At 36.3% G+C, this 17,809-nt stretch overlaps 1 protein-coding gene across 1 annotated transcript in view; it reads right to left on the bottom strand.

The window, feature by feature from the left end:
• CCDC73 (coiled-coil domain containing 73) overlaps window positions 1–17,809 on the bottom strand; it is a 47,452-nt gene that overhangs the window by 3,179 nt on the left and 26,464 nt on the right. Inside the window, exons 9-16 of the mRNA XM_062495318.1 lie at window positions 17,099–17,227; window positions 16,689–16,748; window positions 14,110–14,214; window positions 10,074–10,184; window positions 8,399–8,530; window positions 6,115–6,150; window positions 4,440–4,608; window positions 2,581–4,122 (exon numbers count right to left, since the gene is read on the bottom strand). Coding sequence (XP_062351302.1) covers window positions 2,581–4,122; window positions 4,440–4,608; window positions 6,115–6,150; window positions 8,399–8,530; window positions 10,074–10,184; window positions 14,110–14,214; window positions 16,689–16,748; window positions 17,099–17,227 — 2,284 coding nt within the window. The remainder of the gene's footprint in view (window positions 1–2,580; window positions 4,123–4,439; window positions 4,609–6,114; window positions 6,151–8,398; window positions 8,531–10,073; window positions 10,185–14,109; window positions 14,215–16,688; window positions 16,749–17,098; window positions 17,228–17,809) is intronic.

Genomic DNA, 17,809 nt, shown 5'->3' with positions numbered 1-17,809 from the left:
GATCTTTTTTGTAGGCTTTTGCCCTTCATTTTTTTCTTTGACATGCTTCATCTATTTTTTCTCTAAAGATGAGGTATGTTTCTACTTCGATTAAAAATATTTTCTCTCATTTTTACATATTAAGTTAATGACAGAAAAGTCATTATATTTACACAAAGTGTATGTATTCTAAATATTCTAACTGAATATATCTTTTCAAACACTATTACTTTAAAGTCACCATCTGAAAATGATAATAAAATGCATAATTAATGCCATTATAACATGATATTCCAGGGTGACTTGTAATAAAAGAAGGCATGAATACAAAGCTTTTCAGACAAACAAAAAAAAACCATTTTAAATAAGGAGTCTTTCTGTTAATGGCTATATCTCATGTTTCAGGTGGTCAGGCAATAGCCATCTACTAAAGGTAGGAAAGGCAGGTGAGTAGATAAATCACAGTCAAGTGTAAGCCTTCAGTCCTTCAGAGGCTTTGTGCAGCACCAGTAGTTCTGTTGAAACCAAGATCAAATTCCTTGCAAGGTGAAAATACAAGGATGCTTTCACAATTCCTCACAATGCAAACAGGAGCTGTTACTACACAGATGTCTGTGGATCACTGCATTGAAAGTAAAATCTTGTTTTGCTACAAAAATACATGTTACCTCATGGTTATGTAACAGTTATTTCAGAATGCTGACATTTTCTTGGGAGGAAGAGGAAAATGGTTATGTGTTTGTTTTCTTTTTTAAGCATCTGCCAGGACGACCTTTCACATTCCTACTTCATTCCCTTATTTACTGATGTGGAGTGTCTGCTCTCTGGGAACCAGAGTATAAATAGTAAATTGCATTGTGGTGAGGCAGCAGAAGGAATTCCCTCAGATAGGTTTACTAAAGTCTTTCACCAATTCTCTTCACTTCTAGGTCTTTCATATGGCTAAATGGTTTGTGGTTCAGTCAGTCAAAAAAAACCCAAAACTTTAAAAGGTAGGTCCAGTGTCCACGTGGATTCCACTGCAGGTTTGCCATTTGGGAAAAGATGTGCAAACAAAACAACACAAACCCCAAGCACAACAAACACTGGGAGCTGCAGTGCTGTGTACCACAGTGACTTGTAGAGCCCTCACAGGGAGCTTCTCTCTCCACTCTCCCGGGGAGGTGCAGCACTCTGAGAGAGCAGCAGGCTCAAGGAGGGACCTATCTCAATTTGGCAGCATGAGGCACATTTGGGACACAGACCAAGACCTTCACCATGAAGGTTGCTGGAATTCAAGAGATTACTAGGCAACTCAGCTGAGAGACTGCAGTTAGTTCCCTACCAATTCCTTTGGATGAATCTCTCAGAGTCACTTGGAGTTCCAGTACTTTGCATACAGAAAGGTTTCTGACAAGAGGAACTTACTGGGAAGAAATTCAGATAGTGCTGTCTGTTCTTACAGAAAAGATACATGCAGAACATAATGTAACTAGGCATTCATTTTATTGAAACAGATACTAAAATTCACATTATTAGAAGAAGTAATGTGCCATCTGAGATCAAGATTCTGCTACCTTGCTACCACTACTATTGTTTTAGGGAGAAACATTTCTGAAACCGACCTTCAAAAAATGCGCATCTGAACACAAATATCCACGGCAGGAGACCAAGGACAGAAACAAAATTACCTAGAGAACTAAATTCATAACAGAACAATGTAAAGAAACCAGACTGCTGGGTTTCTGTCTGCCACTGGCTGCAAAACTAAGGATGGGAGTCCACTCTGCCCCTGGTATGTTCAAGGGCCAAAGGTGAAAACCCTGCACCAACAAAAACTCTATGGATACAAAAACCGTGTCCTGTGGATCTTGCTCCTTGGAAAACATCTAAGCACCCGGGGCTCCAGTTTTGGAGGTGATCTACCAGCTCAATTTATTGCAAAAGAAACCTAAAAATACAAATTTTCCACATTTCAGTTATGATTTAGAAACCCATGAAATAAAATTAATATTTACTATTTTGTATGTGCAAAATGCTGCTCAACAAATAATAACTAAGTGTCAATAGTAGGAGACTAAAAAGCTCCTTGAACACTCAAAGCTCCATATTTTCCAGAGCCTGACAGACTATCAAGTACATTCAGACGGTTTTACTGGTCCTTCTAAATTAGATGTACAATAAAATAAAAAGTAAATTTCTGTAAGACTCATTCAAAGGAACATCTACTGGTACAAAATCTACCCTAATTTTGATGCAAAGTGAAAACACTGAATAACATGCAAAAGCTGCCCAGTGCTTTTTAGATCTGTGCAGAGCCCTGATAGAATATGCTCTACATTAGGGTTAGAAATCCCTGTCAAAATTTAGTTTTCATTGCATTGCTGTTATTTCACAAAGGGAAATACGAGGAAAAAAATTAATCAACTAATTGACTGATAAGCTAACAAAAGCTGTTTAGTTGCATTTACAATATAAACAGAGCAATCTCACCTTTCTGTGACATAACTAAAATGTCAAGTTTATGTTTTTCTACACTAAGCTTGGATATAGAAATTTCACATTCTGGTATTTTTTCTAAGCACTACATGGTTCAGAACATTTATGCTTATATTTTCTTACCTTGTCCTGATTCTCCACTGACCACATTTTCACTGAGATTTTGACTCTGTGTGTTTGAAATAATGTTTGTGCTTTCCACTAAGTATGGTGGTTTGTCTTTCAAAAGGGAAGGATCCTTGGAAGCTGAAGTCCATGTAGCTTGACCTCTCATTTGATTTACTTTTGAACAAGAACTGAGAGCAAAAAAATTCAAGTATAGTGGAGTTTTCTCAGCTTTTATATCTGAGGTTGAAAGATCAAAGGATGACCTTAAACCTGTGTTTACTAAATTTCCAGATGTTCTCATGGGTAAAGAGGATGATTCTTTCTGGTGGCCCTCAGCAAACTTCGTTTCTGGAACTGTACTACTGAGTGAGTCTTTTTTCTCTTTTAACAATGTGTTATTTGTTGAAGGATCAATCTCCAGGGAATGTCCACTTTTGATGGGGTGTATCTGAGTACCACTGTCAACATTTTTACATAGAATTAGCTTATCTCTACATGCCTTATCTGTTGGGGGTGGGTTTTGAGCAATATTGAGACCATCAGCCTTTACTGGAGATTTGGCTTCAGCATTTGAAGTCCATGTATTTGTAGCATTCCCTGTTTGTTTAGCACTGCCTTGTTCAGGTTGCTTGCTGTGCATGTCATCTGCATTTATTCCTCTCTCAGTTTTGGGGGGGCATAAATTAAAAGTACCTAAGAGAGACTTCTTTTCTCGGCATTCTTTTGCAGCAGCAGCATCACCACTTGCATTATCACAACAAACACCTGGTAGATGTTGAGCATCAGTAGCCTGAACACCAGTGTTGTTCATGTTTCTGGCATTGTCATCATTTCTGCCTTCAGCATCTACGTGTGTCTGTTCCAGAGGAAGTTTATCTCTATGTAAACCACTCAGATTTAAGGTTTTTTCTGTTTTATGTAATCCACTGCCTACAGAATTGTCTCTATTCAGCAAGCTACATTTTTGGTATTCTGCTTGAGAATTCTCTTTAGTATAAGGTAGGATGCCAAAATGTAACTCCTTAACTTGGTGGTTTCCTGTACTTCTCTCATGCAGAGCACTCTTCTCAGTGCAAAGAACAGCTTCACACTCAGGTTGGGATGCTTCAGGTGTGAGGACACTTTTGTTGTGCTGTCTGGTGTTTGAGTTTGCATCTGCCTTGGCACAAGTTGATTCATCTGCAGTGTTGCACAGTTCTTCCTTGCTAGTGTTGGTCTCCTGACTTCCATTTTTCCTGTCAGTACCTACATTTTTCCTCTCAGCACTGCCTAAAAAGTCCTTCCTTGTCTGTGTGCGGTGTGCTGCCAAAGGCTCCGTGCTGTCCCGTGGTGTTTGATCTAAATTTGCATTGTTTTCATCTGGTAATGTTCTGTGTGTTGTTCCTGCATCTTCTGCCTCTCTGCATCCAGTGACATGCATTTCTGAGGTGTGTCCTTGGGCAATTAAATCAGTATCTGTGCAGAGGGTGTTCCTGTGAGAAGCCTCCCTTTGCTTTAATTCACAAGGGCTAGCAACATTAATTTCATCCTTAAAACTGTTTTCAAGAACTTGTGAATCTGTAGAGTGAGTATTCTCTAGTTAGTGACTGATAACTCAGAGATTATGTAATGCTTTATTTATACAGTTTAGAATTTCCAAAGAGATGGACTCAGGATTGCTATCAATACTGGTATCTTATATTACAGACACAAGCCTGTCAAAAAGTTACTGAAACTTGCAAAATATTTATAAACTGAGTATTAACATTCTGTAGATTTTAGGTATGACCATTTAATTCAGGATTTAAGCCCTCTCTTGTCATATACTTTATCTGAAAACATTTATCCTTTCTTAACAGTACTACTTATCTCTGTTATCCATGGAAGGTTATTACTTTGTTCTATCTTTAATTCCTCAATGATTGAAGACTTGTCCCTTGTGGTTTTTACTTCAGTTTCTTCTTCATTTCCACAATTACCATATTTACTTATTACGGACTGCATAAACTCATTTTCTTTCTGAACAGCCTGCATTTCACTGTTTTTTGAGTGTTCTTGACCACTCTAGCATAAGAAGGAACAAAATATTATAGGTATTTTAGTAATTTACTACAGTCACTGATTAGATAAAAAGTTCAGGACTGAGATTTAGAATTAATTTTACAATTCTGATGGAAAACAAAGAACTGAAGTATAAAAAGGAAATGTAAACAGAGGAAAAGAAAAAAGCAGACTAATATCCTAAAGAGTAGGAAAGAAATCCAGTCCTGCTCTATTGCAGTCCACAAAGTTACACATTTGACAGAATTCCTCAGTGTAAGGAATTGTTGTTGTACATGTGGTGACTGGATCACTCCCTCTCTCTGCTGGCCCACTCAGTGAATGGCTCAGTAATTCCACGTGAAAAATCCTGCATGATTGCTGTTTGCACCCAAACATATACACACATAAACAACACATGCACATATAAACAACATTTTTTTCTAGTGAACTGCCCAGGACTTTTAATTTAATTTCACAGGCAAATAAGGCTCCTGAATTTGCAATCCCTGACATGCAGTTCCTCATTCCCTCCCAAATAGCTTTTTTAACATGAATTTGAGTCAAATTCAACAAGAACAGAAGCCTGAAAGATTTGTCTACTTAAAGTCTAAATCACTGCATCAGTATTTGTGTTCAGTTTTGAAAGCAGCAGGCAATGAAGTTCTGTGGAAACTAGGGCCTGAATAGGGGAGATAATAAAATCCCACCAAAATAAAAGGAAAAGGAGATGCATCCTTTATCATCATCAACTGTTGGCAGCTGAAGATAGAAGCACGTGCTGGCTCTTGCCCTAAAGATAGGATATAAAAGTAGGCAGATGTGGGAGGGAGCTTAGTCCATAAAAGATGTGGGAAAAAGCTGAAGATGCTTGAGTGACTGGAAGTGCTGCAGAAGGAAGGCTGGGATGTGGGAGGGAGTTACAAGAGCTGTGCTTGGGCACTGAGTGTGTGGGGAGGACAGAGAATATTGCAGAGTGGAGGGAGGCACGAAGACAGCACTGCTAAAAAATGGGGCTGTTGCAGTCCTGGCAGAATAGGGGATGTAGAACACAAATCTGCCAGAAATGCTTCCCTACAGGTCACAGAAACATCCTGATACTCCCAGCTTTGCCGATTTGGGGGAGGGAGGGGTCATGGTAAATAGAGGAGGGTCCTAAAATCATTTTCCTTTGCCAAATACTCCACCCTCCATTTGAAGTTTCAGTGGAAATTTCTTTGTCTTTTCCTCATGTTTTATTATTACTTTCCCTGTCACTCTGATTTGGAAATTGTATATATTGCATCTTTTTCTTTTCTAGGTTTTTAATTGATTTTGCTTCTTTGCTCTATATAGCCCTGGCACCACATTTTCAAGCTTTTTGAATACAAACAGTAGAAATTTCCTCTTTCTTTCATGAAAGTTGTAATTGTCTTAAAATCTTTTGTTTCTAGGAGCTCTTTCTTCAGACAGAAACACCAAGCACCACTCTATAACTGTGTACATCACTCTTTTGTACAATAGTAAGACAGCCACTGCAGTGGAACTTACCACATTTGTTGGTATGGCCTGAGCTGCTGACTGCATCTGAAACAAGCAGGACAAAGTGTTCATAGAAAGGCAGAAAGGTTTCATGATTCCTTTCCAAGTTTTCAGATGGGTTGAAGAAACCAACCTTTCAATAAATTCAAATGGCTGTTCAGCCCTTAAAAAATAGGGCCAAGACTGATAAACTAAAATACCTAAATAAAAAAATTTTTAAACTTGGATTTTGATTTTTTGCCTGTGATTGAGTAAAACCTAACTAAGAAACACATATATCCCTAAATATCCTTCCCTTCAATAGACTATTTCATAATATGAAAATCAAACCCTTCTGAAAACCAGATCTCCTTGTACATACACCCACAAAAGAATTACAGCAAGCCATTGCTGGGTGTAACCCTATTCTCTAATAGTACACAGCTGAATTGCAAATTATATCAAACTAAATGTGAAGCATCTGAACTGCAATCCAAGTCTGTAATGAGATCTGACATTGTACCCTTCTTTTAAAAATGTCTTTTGTTAATTACTATTCCAGAGCTGATCAGTGTGAAGAAGTTTAAGTACATTCTGAATTTCATGCCCCACAAATAACTACAAGGATTTCAGATTACACTAGGTGTAGAAATAAGTATAACCATATTTCCTTAGAACACCTGGAACTACAGTCAAGATCTAAATCCAAGCCAACACCTACCTAACACCTCTCCCTTTTATGTGTCACTAGATGCTGACTCGTTAGTGATACAAGGTGAAATTCCACAAATCAGAATAACCAATATGATCTGCTGCAGCTTCAATTTCTTGGCAGTGTTCCACTCAGTCCAACCCACCTAGCTTTGGAAATCTAGTGATTGTACAACACAAAGTGGTGTGGCAATTTGCCATAAGAGAGTGTAAGATGTATATTTGGAAGACATCTGACTACTTCTGCATTTATGAGCACATGCTTTAAGCTTTTCTGCTTTCAAACCATGGAGTTATCTTAGTAAGCACCAGTAGTGTATATCATGAATTTCTGATGACTTTCATTCTGCATCCTAAACAAAATCAATATTCCATTTCCATTCAAGGAAACAGTGACTTTTAAGACATACACAGTTTGCATTATTCCTTGTAGAGTTCAGCTTTGGCACAAGGAGTAATCATTTCAAGTCTAATTTTGTTTGCTTTATTAAACCCATACCACAGCCACGTATATGTGTATGTTTGTGTGTGAGCTATGATTTTAAGTTCCTTCCAAATCCAAGAATATTTTTACTGTTTCTTATTTTACTGACAATTGATGGGACTAGTTCTAGAATAGTTACCTGTATTTACAGTCCTAATGTCTTCCTATTTTCTTAGCCCTAAAATTAAGTTTGTACACATGAAAAATGAGTTTTCTGTTCTTCAAAGGATAGATCATTACTTGCTTGTAAAAGTTAATGGCAAATGGGTATAACCAATACTCAAAAGAACACAATAAACAGAGAAGGTTTCTTATGGCTTCTGGCTCTGTCCAGTTTTTCCAATCTTACAGAAGACTGCCATATAAATTTGCAACCCACAAACCCCTGCCCCTGCAGGGCTATGTGTTCTTCCTTTTGTTCCAAAAGCCCATCTTTGTGTGCTTAACCACCTGTTGACTTCCCATATGTGTCCTGCATCTAGAGTGAACATGGATTTGGTTCATGCAACAATCCAAGCTCAATTCTAGTTCAGCCTGCACTGCATAAAAGTCTTTTACCTCCTGCATTTACCACTTGATGAACTCGCTGTGCCTTTGATGACTCTTAAAGATGCTATGTGACATAAAAGTTGGTGTTCTTTAAAACTGAAGAACTTAGATAACCTGTGTATTGATAAAAACAACCTTATGATCTGTCCCACGTTACAGACTTTTAGATAAACTAAAATTAGTTCCTCTTCCACACCTCCAAGGATGCAACATACATAGAAGTTAATTGGATCTGCCCCAGTATTTGAGAAATACCCATGGAAAACAAGTCTGTGAAAAAGAATTTAATGAAGATAGGTTGTTTAAGTTCACTGCTGTCTGTTAGGTAAAAATTTATTAATGAAGTACTGTCTCAGGTTTCTATGATATAAGCACCCCTCTTGATGAAAGGAGAACATTCTGTAGGTACAGTAAGTTTCAGTGGTATTTAGGGTCACTGTCACATAAATTTGTAGGTTGAGCCATGTCAAAGGAGATGAGTGGACATGACAGACAACATTAGAAAAACTGTCATATTTGTAGTTCTCTGGCATTTTTACAAGACACACTGCAGCTAGTAAAGACATTTACCTGCAGATTTTCCACTTGCTTGGAATGCTGATTTCCCTGGGGAGGATGATAATCTTCAAGATGTGTATGAAGTCCTTTAAGGGAATTCAGCTCATTTTTAATACTGTGTATTTCTCTTTTCATGTTTTCCTCCTGTAATAATTGCAAGTACACAGAGCACACAAACACTTTACTGCATGTTCAAATAGGTAAACCAGTATTTTTCAAAGGTATCAACAGCTTAGCAAATGAAACTTCATCCTTAATAGAAAAAAAAATATTCTTTTCTTAAAAGAAAATATGCTAAGGGATTTCTTTGTACAAAGTAATTGAACTCTTTCATTCAAACCAAAATTTTAACCGCATTTCCATTACAGATTATAGCTTTTATTAACTGATTTGGGAATTTTTTCTCACCATTTACTGCTAGTAGCAATACTCCAAAAAAGTTAGATTCGTTTTTGTACCTTTCTTCCTTTTTAGCTCAAAGATAAATGTGATAGTCAACATTCATTCTCTACCTACATTGTCAAGAAACCACAACAGCAAATAATTTGCTTAGCATTTTACTTCTGTAAATAGCCTCAAGTATCCAACACTCCCTCTGTAAAGATGTAAAAATTAAATTTTTGTATTTAGAACTAATCGAATGTAGTTTGAATGGACCAAACTACAACTTGTAAAAAGAACTGAGGGGCAATATTACAGAAGTATCATCACTTAATGTACAAAGATTTCCAGACCACTGTTAGTTTTATCCTTGATGATTTACTTTAGGAGACAAAATTTCTAGTTAGCCATTACAGAAATATGAAAAGGAGTAACAGTTATCTTCTAAAGAATAGATGCAAATATTCCTGAGAAATAAGCAGGGTGAATTCCCCTGTCAATAGGGAAAATTATGGTATGAAATTCTCCAAGGAATCAAGGAGACCAAATCTTCACAGTGAACTGAGCATCAGAACAGTTCAGCTGTTTTGTGGTCTCATGGTGGCTACACTCAAAGGAGTGAACCTCAGACAACAGGATTACAAAGACAACTTTACATTATTTCCCCACAGCTTCCCTGCAAATCTATCTACCAAAATCAAAACTTTTCTGGCAGAAGGTGCCAAGCACATAGAAATAAAGAAGACAGACTATTAAACAAATGCTGCTTAGAGTCTGGTTTCCACACATTAAGCAGATCTTGTCTTACTGAAGTGCTATTTATTTATCTTTCCTACATCTAAACACGGATTTATTATTGAAGACAATTTTTACAGCTACAGTATTTTGCTAGTTGTTTCAGATTAAATAATTACTGAAGTATTCTTCAAAAGCAATGAGATAATAGAAAGAATGTCAAATATAGAAGACAAACTATTGTTTAGGTGTCCACAGAGGTGAATTCACTAGGGGGACATACCAGACACACACCTTTTCTTATCCCTTTTCATGCTCAGCCCACACTGAAGAATTCCTTTCAATCAGAACTGCAGGAAGAGCACTGACCTTTTAGAGCAGAGAAGTCAATCTAAATCTAACTTTAAAAAATATTAATTTCTAGAAGTGTCTGTATTACTGGAGAATAAATTAGTTGGTTTTATGTCATTATTTCTGCAATATTTTCTTGGCTTTTAGGAATTACCTGAAATGTTTGACAACCATTCCAAAAAAACTTTTAATATCATAGGATTTAATTTAATAAACCTACATCATTTTTCCAAGTTCTTAGTGCCTTCTCATGCTCATTCTGAAGATTAAGGAACTTTTCTTCATTTTCCTTTGCCTTCTCCCTTTGCAGCTCATTATCTCTTTCAAGGGCCTGCAATAAAATTAATTATCCAAAAAATAATCAATACCACATTAATGAATTTTGATGTGTTTTATGTTGCTTGGACCTTTGCTTCTAACATGCTGCAAGTGCCATACAGATCAGTGATAATGTGCTATCTCAACAATAATTTTCATAAATTAACAGAAAGGTGCTCATAGTTTAGCTAACAGGAAACAGGGGGAGGTTATGAAAAAAGAAATGGCTATAAAAGGGTATAAAAACACTTGCCATTATTCAGTTTCACTGCATAAGTTTTAATGTGCTGAAAAAGTAATATAAAGTCCAGAGATGAGAGATATGAAATGTAGCATAATCCAGAGCCACTGTACTTAAAGAAAAAACTACAGTATACTGACAGGGAAAAATATTTTTATAATCAGTTTTTCTGTCCTAATTTGTTTATTAACCTCTCTTATAAACTATACAATCTTCACATTCCAAAACATATCTACTGCAACATGCAGTATATATCTCATTATGTTTTAATTTATTTTTATTAGGTCACTGAAATAGGAGTGCATTGAAATAACAGTAATATTAAGTTTTATACTACCATAACTGTACTTGCAACGCTTTTGGTTAAGTCTTTCAGCTTTCCTGTGCTAAATTAAAAGAGTCTTGTGTAAATCAACAGCAACTTCACACACACATTAGGTACTCTTGGAATTTTTATCCTATCATATTGTTATAGCAAACAATATGAAAGATAAGACTCACTGCATTCCATTACCTGCTATATAGATGACACAAATATATTTGATAATGTAAACATAACTTTAATGCATGAAGCTCTATGACCAACTACATATTTATGATTTCGCTGAGCTTCTCTGAAAGTCCACATGAAAAATGTTATAGAGGCAACACTCCAAACCAATTTGTTTTTTACTAAATCTTTTAACCAAAAATGAGCCCACTTTTTGATTCACTTAGCACCAATTTTAAAATGCCTAAGTTAATTTAGCTACAGTGTTAATAAAATTACAGTTTACAGGTACTAACACTAGGAAAATTCAAACCACCTTGCGCTTTTGTACACATGGGAAAAGCTGTGTGTAAGAATACAATGGATCTTCTTTGATAGATTATATATTTCAAAAAAATGGGACAATTCAGCAATACATTGTCTGAATAATCCCACTCTGATGTAGCACCTCTCATCCAGTTGTATAAACCAGGAGTGCAAGACCTCCTCTATTTGATGAACCTGTGCTTAACTCCAAGGATGCTTTTACTTGCACCTGAAATGCAACCTCCTCGGTGATGGATTATTACAGTTATTCATTATAGCATAGCTCTTAGAGAAAAATATCAGAAGTAGCAGGTGTATGGAACTGATCACATGTTAAAGTCAGTTGTACAGACAGGGAATACCTGAATTCCTTGCATTCTCAAGTATTCTGTAATCTGTTAAAGAAATTTTTTTGTAAAGTTACATATTCAGCTCCCTGTTTTATAAATTCAATTTGATGTTTTTAAAAAAATGCAAAACTGCAAAATAAAAAGCAAACATTGTCTCATTCCTTGTAATATCGTGGTAATTGTATCAAACTGAAAAAAGAAGGTATATTAACATCAGTTTTAGTAGTGAAGATTGAGCCAAGAGCCTCTTGTTGGTTATCCATGCCTTGTATTTATGCCTGAAGTTACCTTTGAGGACTGCACTGAAGCTTTGATGATGAGCAGTGTTTTGTGCTGTAGTTAGAACAATAGAAAACAGTAATACCTTCCCAATGTCTAATATAAACAGATCCAAATCAGAGCAGGCTCTCATCAGAATTAGCATAATTGCAACCAGAAATCAGTTTTTGGCCTGCACAGGCTGCAAAACACAGATTTGTCCTCCATTCATACCTTAACAAGAAGAAAACAAGCCATATTTGTAGACATTTATGTGCAGTCTTCAAAGAGAAGATTCACAGATACCATTTACTGTTTTAGCTGGAGCTTTAAGGCATACTATAAAATTTATCTGAGAGGGGAAACAATAGCTCAGAAATACTATCAGAAAAAAGCACTTTAAAATACACTTGCTGTTCAATAGTCCTGAGAAAGGACTAAAGGGTTCCTGTATTGTGAAAGTCATCAGTAAGGTTATATATTAATTATCTCCAGCCTCTGTTTTAATCTACAAAGCAATTCGAATTATCTTAAGAAATAAAAAGCACATTACCTTCTTACTTTAACAAAAACCAGGTTTGTAGGAATAGCAAGTAACCCAGCTGTTTCACTGGACCAAATATACAAATAACAGAAACTACATAAAATCATGCTACTTTAGGCAATTCTACAGCCAAAGCTTTGTTCAGCTAACCTTTGTAAAAATTTTGAAGATGCTTTAGGTCCTAGGGAAATTTTAGCCACTTTCTGATGGAGAACATAGCTCACATTCAACCTTACTTGTTTTGTCAAAAACCAGAAGTCCTATGTTTATATTGTGGAGAAGGCAAGATACTCACACCTGCTAAGAGTAAAGTTTTAGGGGAAGTGAATAATTTCAAATTAGCATAGAAGCATTTATTTAGAAACAAAAGTATACATCCACACTGAAAGTTCAATTTGAAATTAACTGAACTCATAGTTCAAAACCGTGGCTTCAAAGAGTGGAATAATTGTGATTATGTCTGGGCAAACAGTAGATATTAATTTTTAATAGTCCAGTCAGTGGTTGTACCTGAACTCAGCACGGCACCTCTGATGGGAATGGATATGACCTTAATCTTCAGCGCACTGACTGCCATTGAAATGTGGAATCTGAACTGTTCTGAGCTGCTTTTACAAGCTGAAAGTGTCCTAGAGTGACTTTATAATGCTTGTATCCCCAGTCATCTGTTGTTTATGCTGGATATGAAGTTCTGCACCTTTAAGACTGGTTCTGAGAGCGAAGGGGGGAGAAGCAGCGCGAAGTTTGTTTGCAGGAACTGCACTCACTCCTCCACAACCTTCTCACAGGCTGTGCTGCCTGCAGCACATACAGTGGAAGAGAACCCTCCTTTGCTTTTAATTAGTTCTTTTTTTTTAGTTAGCTGAAGCCAGAAGTTTTTTGGAACTGTTCAGCAATTGTTTGGTCCAAGAACACCAAGACAATCCTCCGGGGCCCCACGAGCTACACTGCGGCCAGGACACCGGACCTGAGCCCCAGATAAACTGAGAACAAACCCCAGACATACCCACAAAAAGGACTCTGAAGACTTTCTGAATTTGCCATCTCTTCAGAAAAACGAGGTTTAATTGTTTAATTTTTTTTTTCATGTTTGTGAGTACTTTGCTTGATAAATAAACAATTTTTTCCACTTTTTTCGAAGGAAATTTATGTCTCCCGAACTCGTGGGAGGAGAGGCCGCTTAAATTTGCTTCTAAAGGAACCACTTCAAAAGTTTCCTCCCTAAATTTGCCCTAAACCAAGACAAAGAGGAACTGAGCCGTGCTGCAGCTCCACACTCTCCAGCATGACTACTTCCCACTCTAGCATAAATATGATGCCAGAAAACACAGCAAGAAAGGGCTAAAGATAATGCTCTTTCTTAGGGCCTCTGCTTTAATAAAACTCAGGACAAGCTCCAGCTATGAATGAAGATCTGAAATTTGAAATGTTGCCCAGAAATGTGTACCTATATGAAAATTAGAAGAAACAAAAGTCATATGATAATTTGATTTTAGTATCTGAAAGCAACCCTGTTCTGGTTTTGCCCTCTAGAAATGGCTGCTAAGAATGGCAATCATGATTTACTTTGGGGAGAGAAGAGGGAAAGCACAGCCTGAGCTTCAAGGCTTGTGCTGACAGTTAAGGGGCTGAGGGAGCAATGGAAGTGAGGTCAAAAGTTCTGAAAGGCACACAGATGTCTTTAACAGCCCTGGATTTTAAAAATACATAACAGATAGTAACAGCTTGTCTAATCAAGAAAAATCTGACCTGATAGTCTTGTTTCAGTGCATTTAGTTCACTTTCCATTCTAGCATTCGTTTGGGTTATTCGCTGAAGCAGCTCCTGTGTACACTGTAGAGAGCTGAGAATTTCCTTATTAATACAAACAGAATACAATACATTGAGCAAGATTTTTTTTTTGGAGTTTAAACATTAGATAATTTATGTATTTTATATTCATTTATTTTTATTTTGTCAGTGTTTACAAAAATCATGTCTGTAAAAAGAAATACTCCAGCCTCAACATTGGGGAAAACCTGTAGGAAGAAATCAGAACAACACCCATTTTTTCTGACTTTTTACCTTGGAGAAGTTAACATTATTATAAAATACTATAACATTCTCTTTCAGAGAGTTTTCCTATCATTAAAATTAAATCCACCCAATCTTTATACATTCTTCAGTGCAAATCTGGATAAAATACATCAAATCCAACCCCACTGTAATTTAAATTCAGGACAATCAGAATATCTTACCATATCACAGGTCTGAAAAATATGGAAAATCCAAAAAAAATTATTCCATCAATGGATCACCCTAACATGAAATTACTCTGTATCTCCTGAATTAAATCCTAATAGATGTGAACTACCACTCATTAGCTTTGCATCATGCAGTGCAGCTACTGTAAGGATCTTGAGGTACCTTCCTCAAGACTGTATTGTTACTTCCTGAAGGGGAAGTTGTAAAAAAAGATCCACCCAAAGTAAGCTGAGTTGATGAAGGTGCCATGAATGCTGCCATGAAATGTGTTGCAGTCTGGAGGAAACTGAGCCATTTTCTATTGAACACTACAAAACACATTTCCAAAGTTTGAAAGTCAGAATGAATGACCCAGACAAGTCAACCAATGCCCCCTCAAGACCACTTACAGCAGCTACTGAAAGAAGACCTGCACAGAAAAAAACCAAGAGTTTCAGGCAGGAAGGAATCTTAAATGTGCTCAATTGTTTCAAAATACATTGAGAGAAGAACATATTATTAAAACAAAGTACTTTGATGTACTTGCAAAGTATTTTCACATTATTCTAGTTTTGGTTTACTACGGGATATATGGATACAGCTATCTAATAAAAATAAATCCAATATTTTAGTGTACTCTTATTCCTTTCCATGCATGTACAAATAATATTTTTTCACTGAAGATAATTTATTTTTAGTTCAATTTTACATCCAGAAGACTGAACAGCACAGCTGTGGAATGACTTGGCCAGTGTCATCTGACAGGTCAGTAGCAGAGTTGGCCACATCTTTTAAATCTAGAACAGTTTTCTCTCAAACAGACCAGACTGCTTCTCTGATACAGTTTAGTACAAATCAGCTGTAATTTAGATAGTATTTCTAGCCTGAGTCCAAGAAGCACTGAAGTCAACATTTCTGTTAATCAAGGTGAATTATTAGTGTTCCACAACACAGAAATCCCTGTCTTCTTACCCAAGCACTTGGAGGAAACATGAAGCTCATCTCTCCATTAGAGCCCTCCCCAGATTATACCAAACCCCTCCATATGTTCAAACTAACCTACCAAACACACCCTAGCAATTCACACAGAACAAGAGAGAGACACAAACCAGAATCTTTCTCTTAGATAACACAGCAAATATGCATACGAATTATGCTCCACGCATCTCCATAGAAATGCTTTTAGTGCTTTCAGGGCTGGGAGAGTAATGGGTCCTGAGTATGTCTCTCATTCTTTTCTGTGTGTTTATTGGCAAGTATTTTTAAGAAGCAAGCTCAAAATGCAAATAGGCTTTTATAAATTGGAAGAATGCTGCTGGATGAGTGCTCTATGGGCATGCCAGCAAGATACTGCCTTTGTCCCTCCATGGCACCAAGAATGATAGACTTCTCTGACCTGTTCCCTTTTGTGAACTGCAGAGTGAAAATTCTGTAACTGTTTAAGAAAAATAAAAAACCCCAACCACCTAATGCAAAGTAGTGCATTATCTTGCTATTAGGGGGAACAAATATTTTTTTTTTGCTACATTTGATACTTGACTCCATAGCCTTTTTTAAAAAGATTTTTTTCTGGAACACACCTGAATTAGCAAGAGAAGACAGCCCTAACTCTGTTCAGGAATGTAAAGGTGTCGCTTAATAGTCTAAATGTTTATGTTCTGTGTGAATGGAACATCATTTCCTCTGTATGCCACTGACACATTTTTCCCATTTTACCTGGTTTCAATACCAGCAATGTTAGAATAAACTGCTGGCAATCAGAAAGCAGCACAGCCAGCATGTTACACCAGCCTTACTGCTTATTTACATCGAACCCACATATAGGCAAGCGTTTCATGTGAATGCCAAATTTCTACTATCTTAATTCAAAGACAGAATGTAAGACTTGGAATAAAGTGTCAAACAATGCACTTTGTTCTGGTAATACTTCTTCTAAAACCTGAGGAGTAAGATACCACTTATGCCAGCATTAAAATATCTCTGAAGTGTAAACAAGTGAAACTAACTAGTTTTTGTAGCTTAGTATAATAAGAAACCTATGTATGAAACATAGCACCCACATTCTTAAGTGAGTTTTAAATAGTGAAGCCGTATTAACAACTCACCAGCTTTTCTTCTTTTACGTGAATGTTTTCTTCTTGAACTTTTTTACTGACTGCTGTCTCCTTAAAAAAAGACCATGAAGAACAGTAAAAGGCATTTAAAATTACTGTTTTCTTTCACAATATTGTATTAATGTGATATAGTGAATCATCATGAGGCTATTTAAAGAAATAGAATTATTTTTTAATGTCTTCTTACCCATGTTTTTTTACTATGAAATTATATTGATATTCATAGCACATTTATTTCCCTAGAGGAGGTTATAGTGGAAATAGTTTAATTATATTGTATATGCAATATAGTAGAAAAGAATCCCTACTCTGTATCCATCACAGATCATTGCCAGGAGGTTTGCTGAATGAAGAACAGAAAGTATTCACCAAAACTTTTATATGTTTAAAATCCAAAATACCATTCTGATTTTCTGTTGCAGTTCTTGAAACTGTTTTTCCTTCACTGCAAGATTGATGTTTTCTTCTCCCACCCTGTACTGAGAGGTGACCTTGGACCTTATCAAGTCTGTAGTTACTTTCTTCAGCTCCTTAACACAGGAAACTTGTATAAATAGTTCATCCAGTATAGGTATCGCAATTCAAAACAGAGACAAATCTTTTAAACTATCCTGGTCATGCCCTACTTTGAAATAATGTATGGAAACAACAGAATAAATTAGAGGTACTGAAATGTGTAAGGCTGACTTAGTAAACTTCAAACTTGTCACACGTCACTGAAAGTTTATTTTCACAGGTAAAATGTTATTGTGCCAATTTTACTCTCTTGGAAGTATTTACTCAATAATTTTGTTATTTTCTCTTCCAAGAGGTGTATTAGAAGTGGACATTGAGTTGGTATTGGTAAAGCATTCTTTACCCATATATACAATAGGAATCACTATTATAACTACTGTGTACCTTCTTGGGAATGAGAAGGGGAAAAAAGGGAGAACAGTGATTATCTGGTAAAAACAGGAACTGGCTATAAATTTGGAGGATCTTTGGTTTTCCTGAAACATTAATTACTTAATCTCAAGAGAATGCTAAATTAATTTTATATTAGAAGGTTCTACAACATGATACCTTTGATTTTATAGTCTTTATCCTCTTTTAAATATCCTGTGGCTTTT

Source organism: Cinclus cinclus, chromosome 6 (genome assembly GCF_963662255.1).
Source record: "Cinclus cinclus chromosome 6, bCinCin1.1, whole genome shotgun sequence".
Classification (NCBI taxonomy): Eukaryota; Metazoa; Chordata; class Aves; order Passeriformes; family Cinclidae; genus Cinclus; species Cinclus cinclus.
Note: the sequence above shows the minus strand (reverse complement) of the source record. Positions and strands in the feature narration are given on the sequence as shown.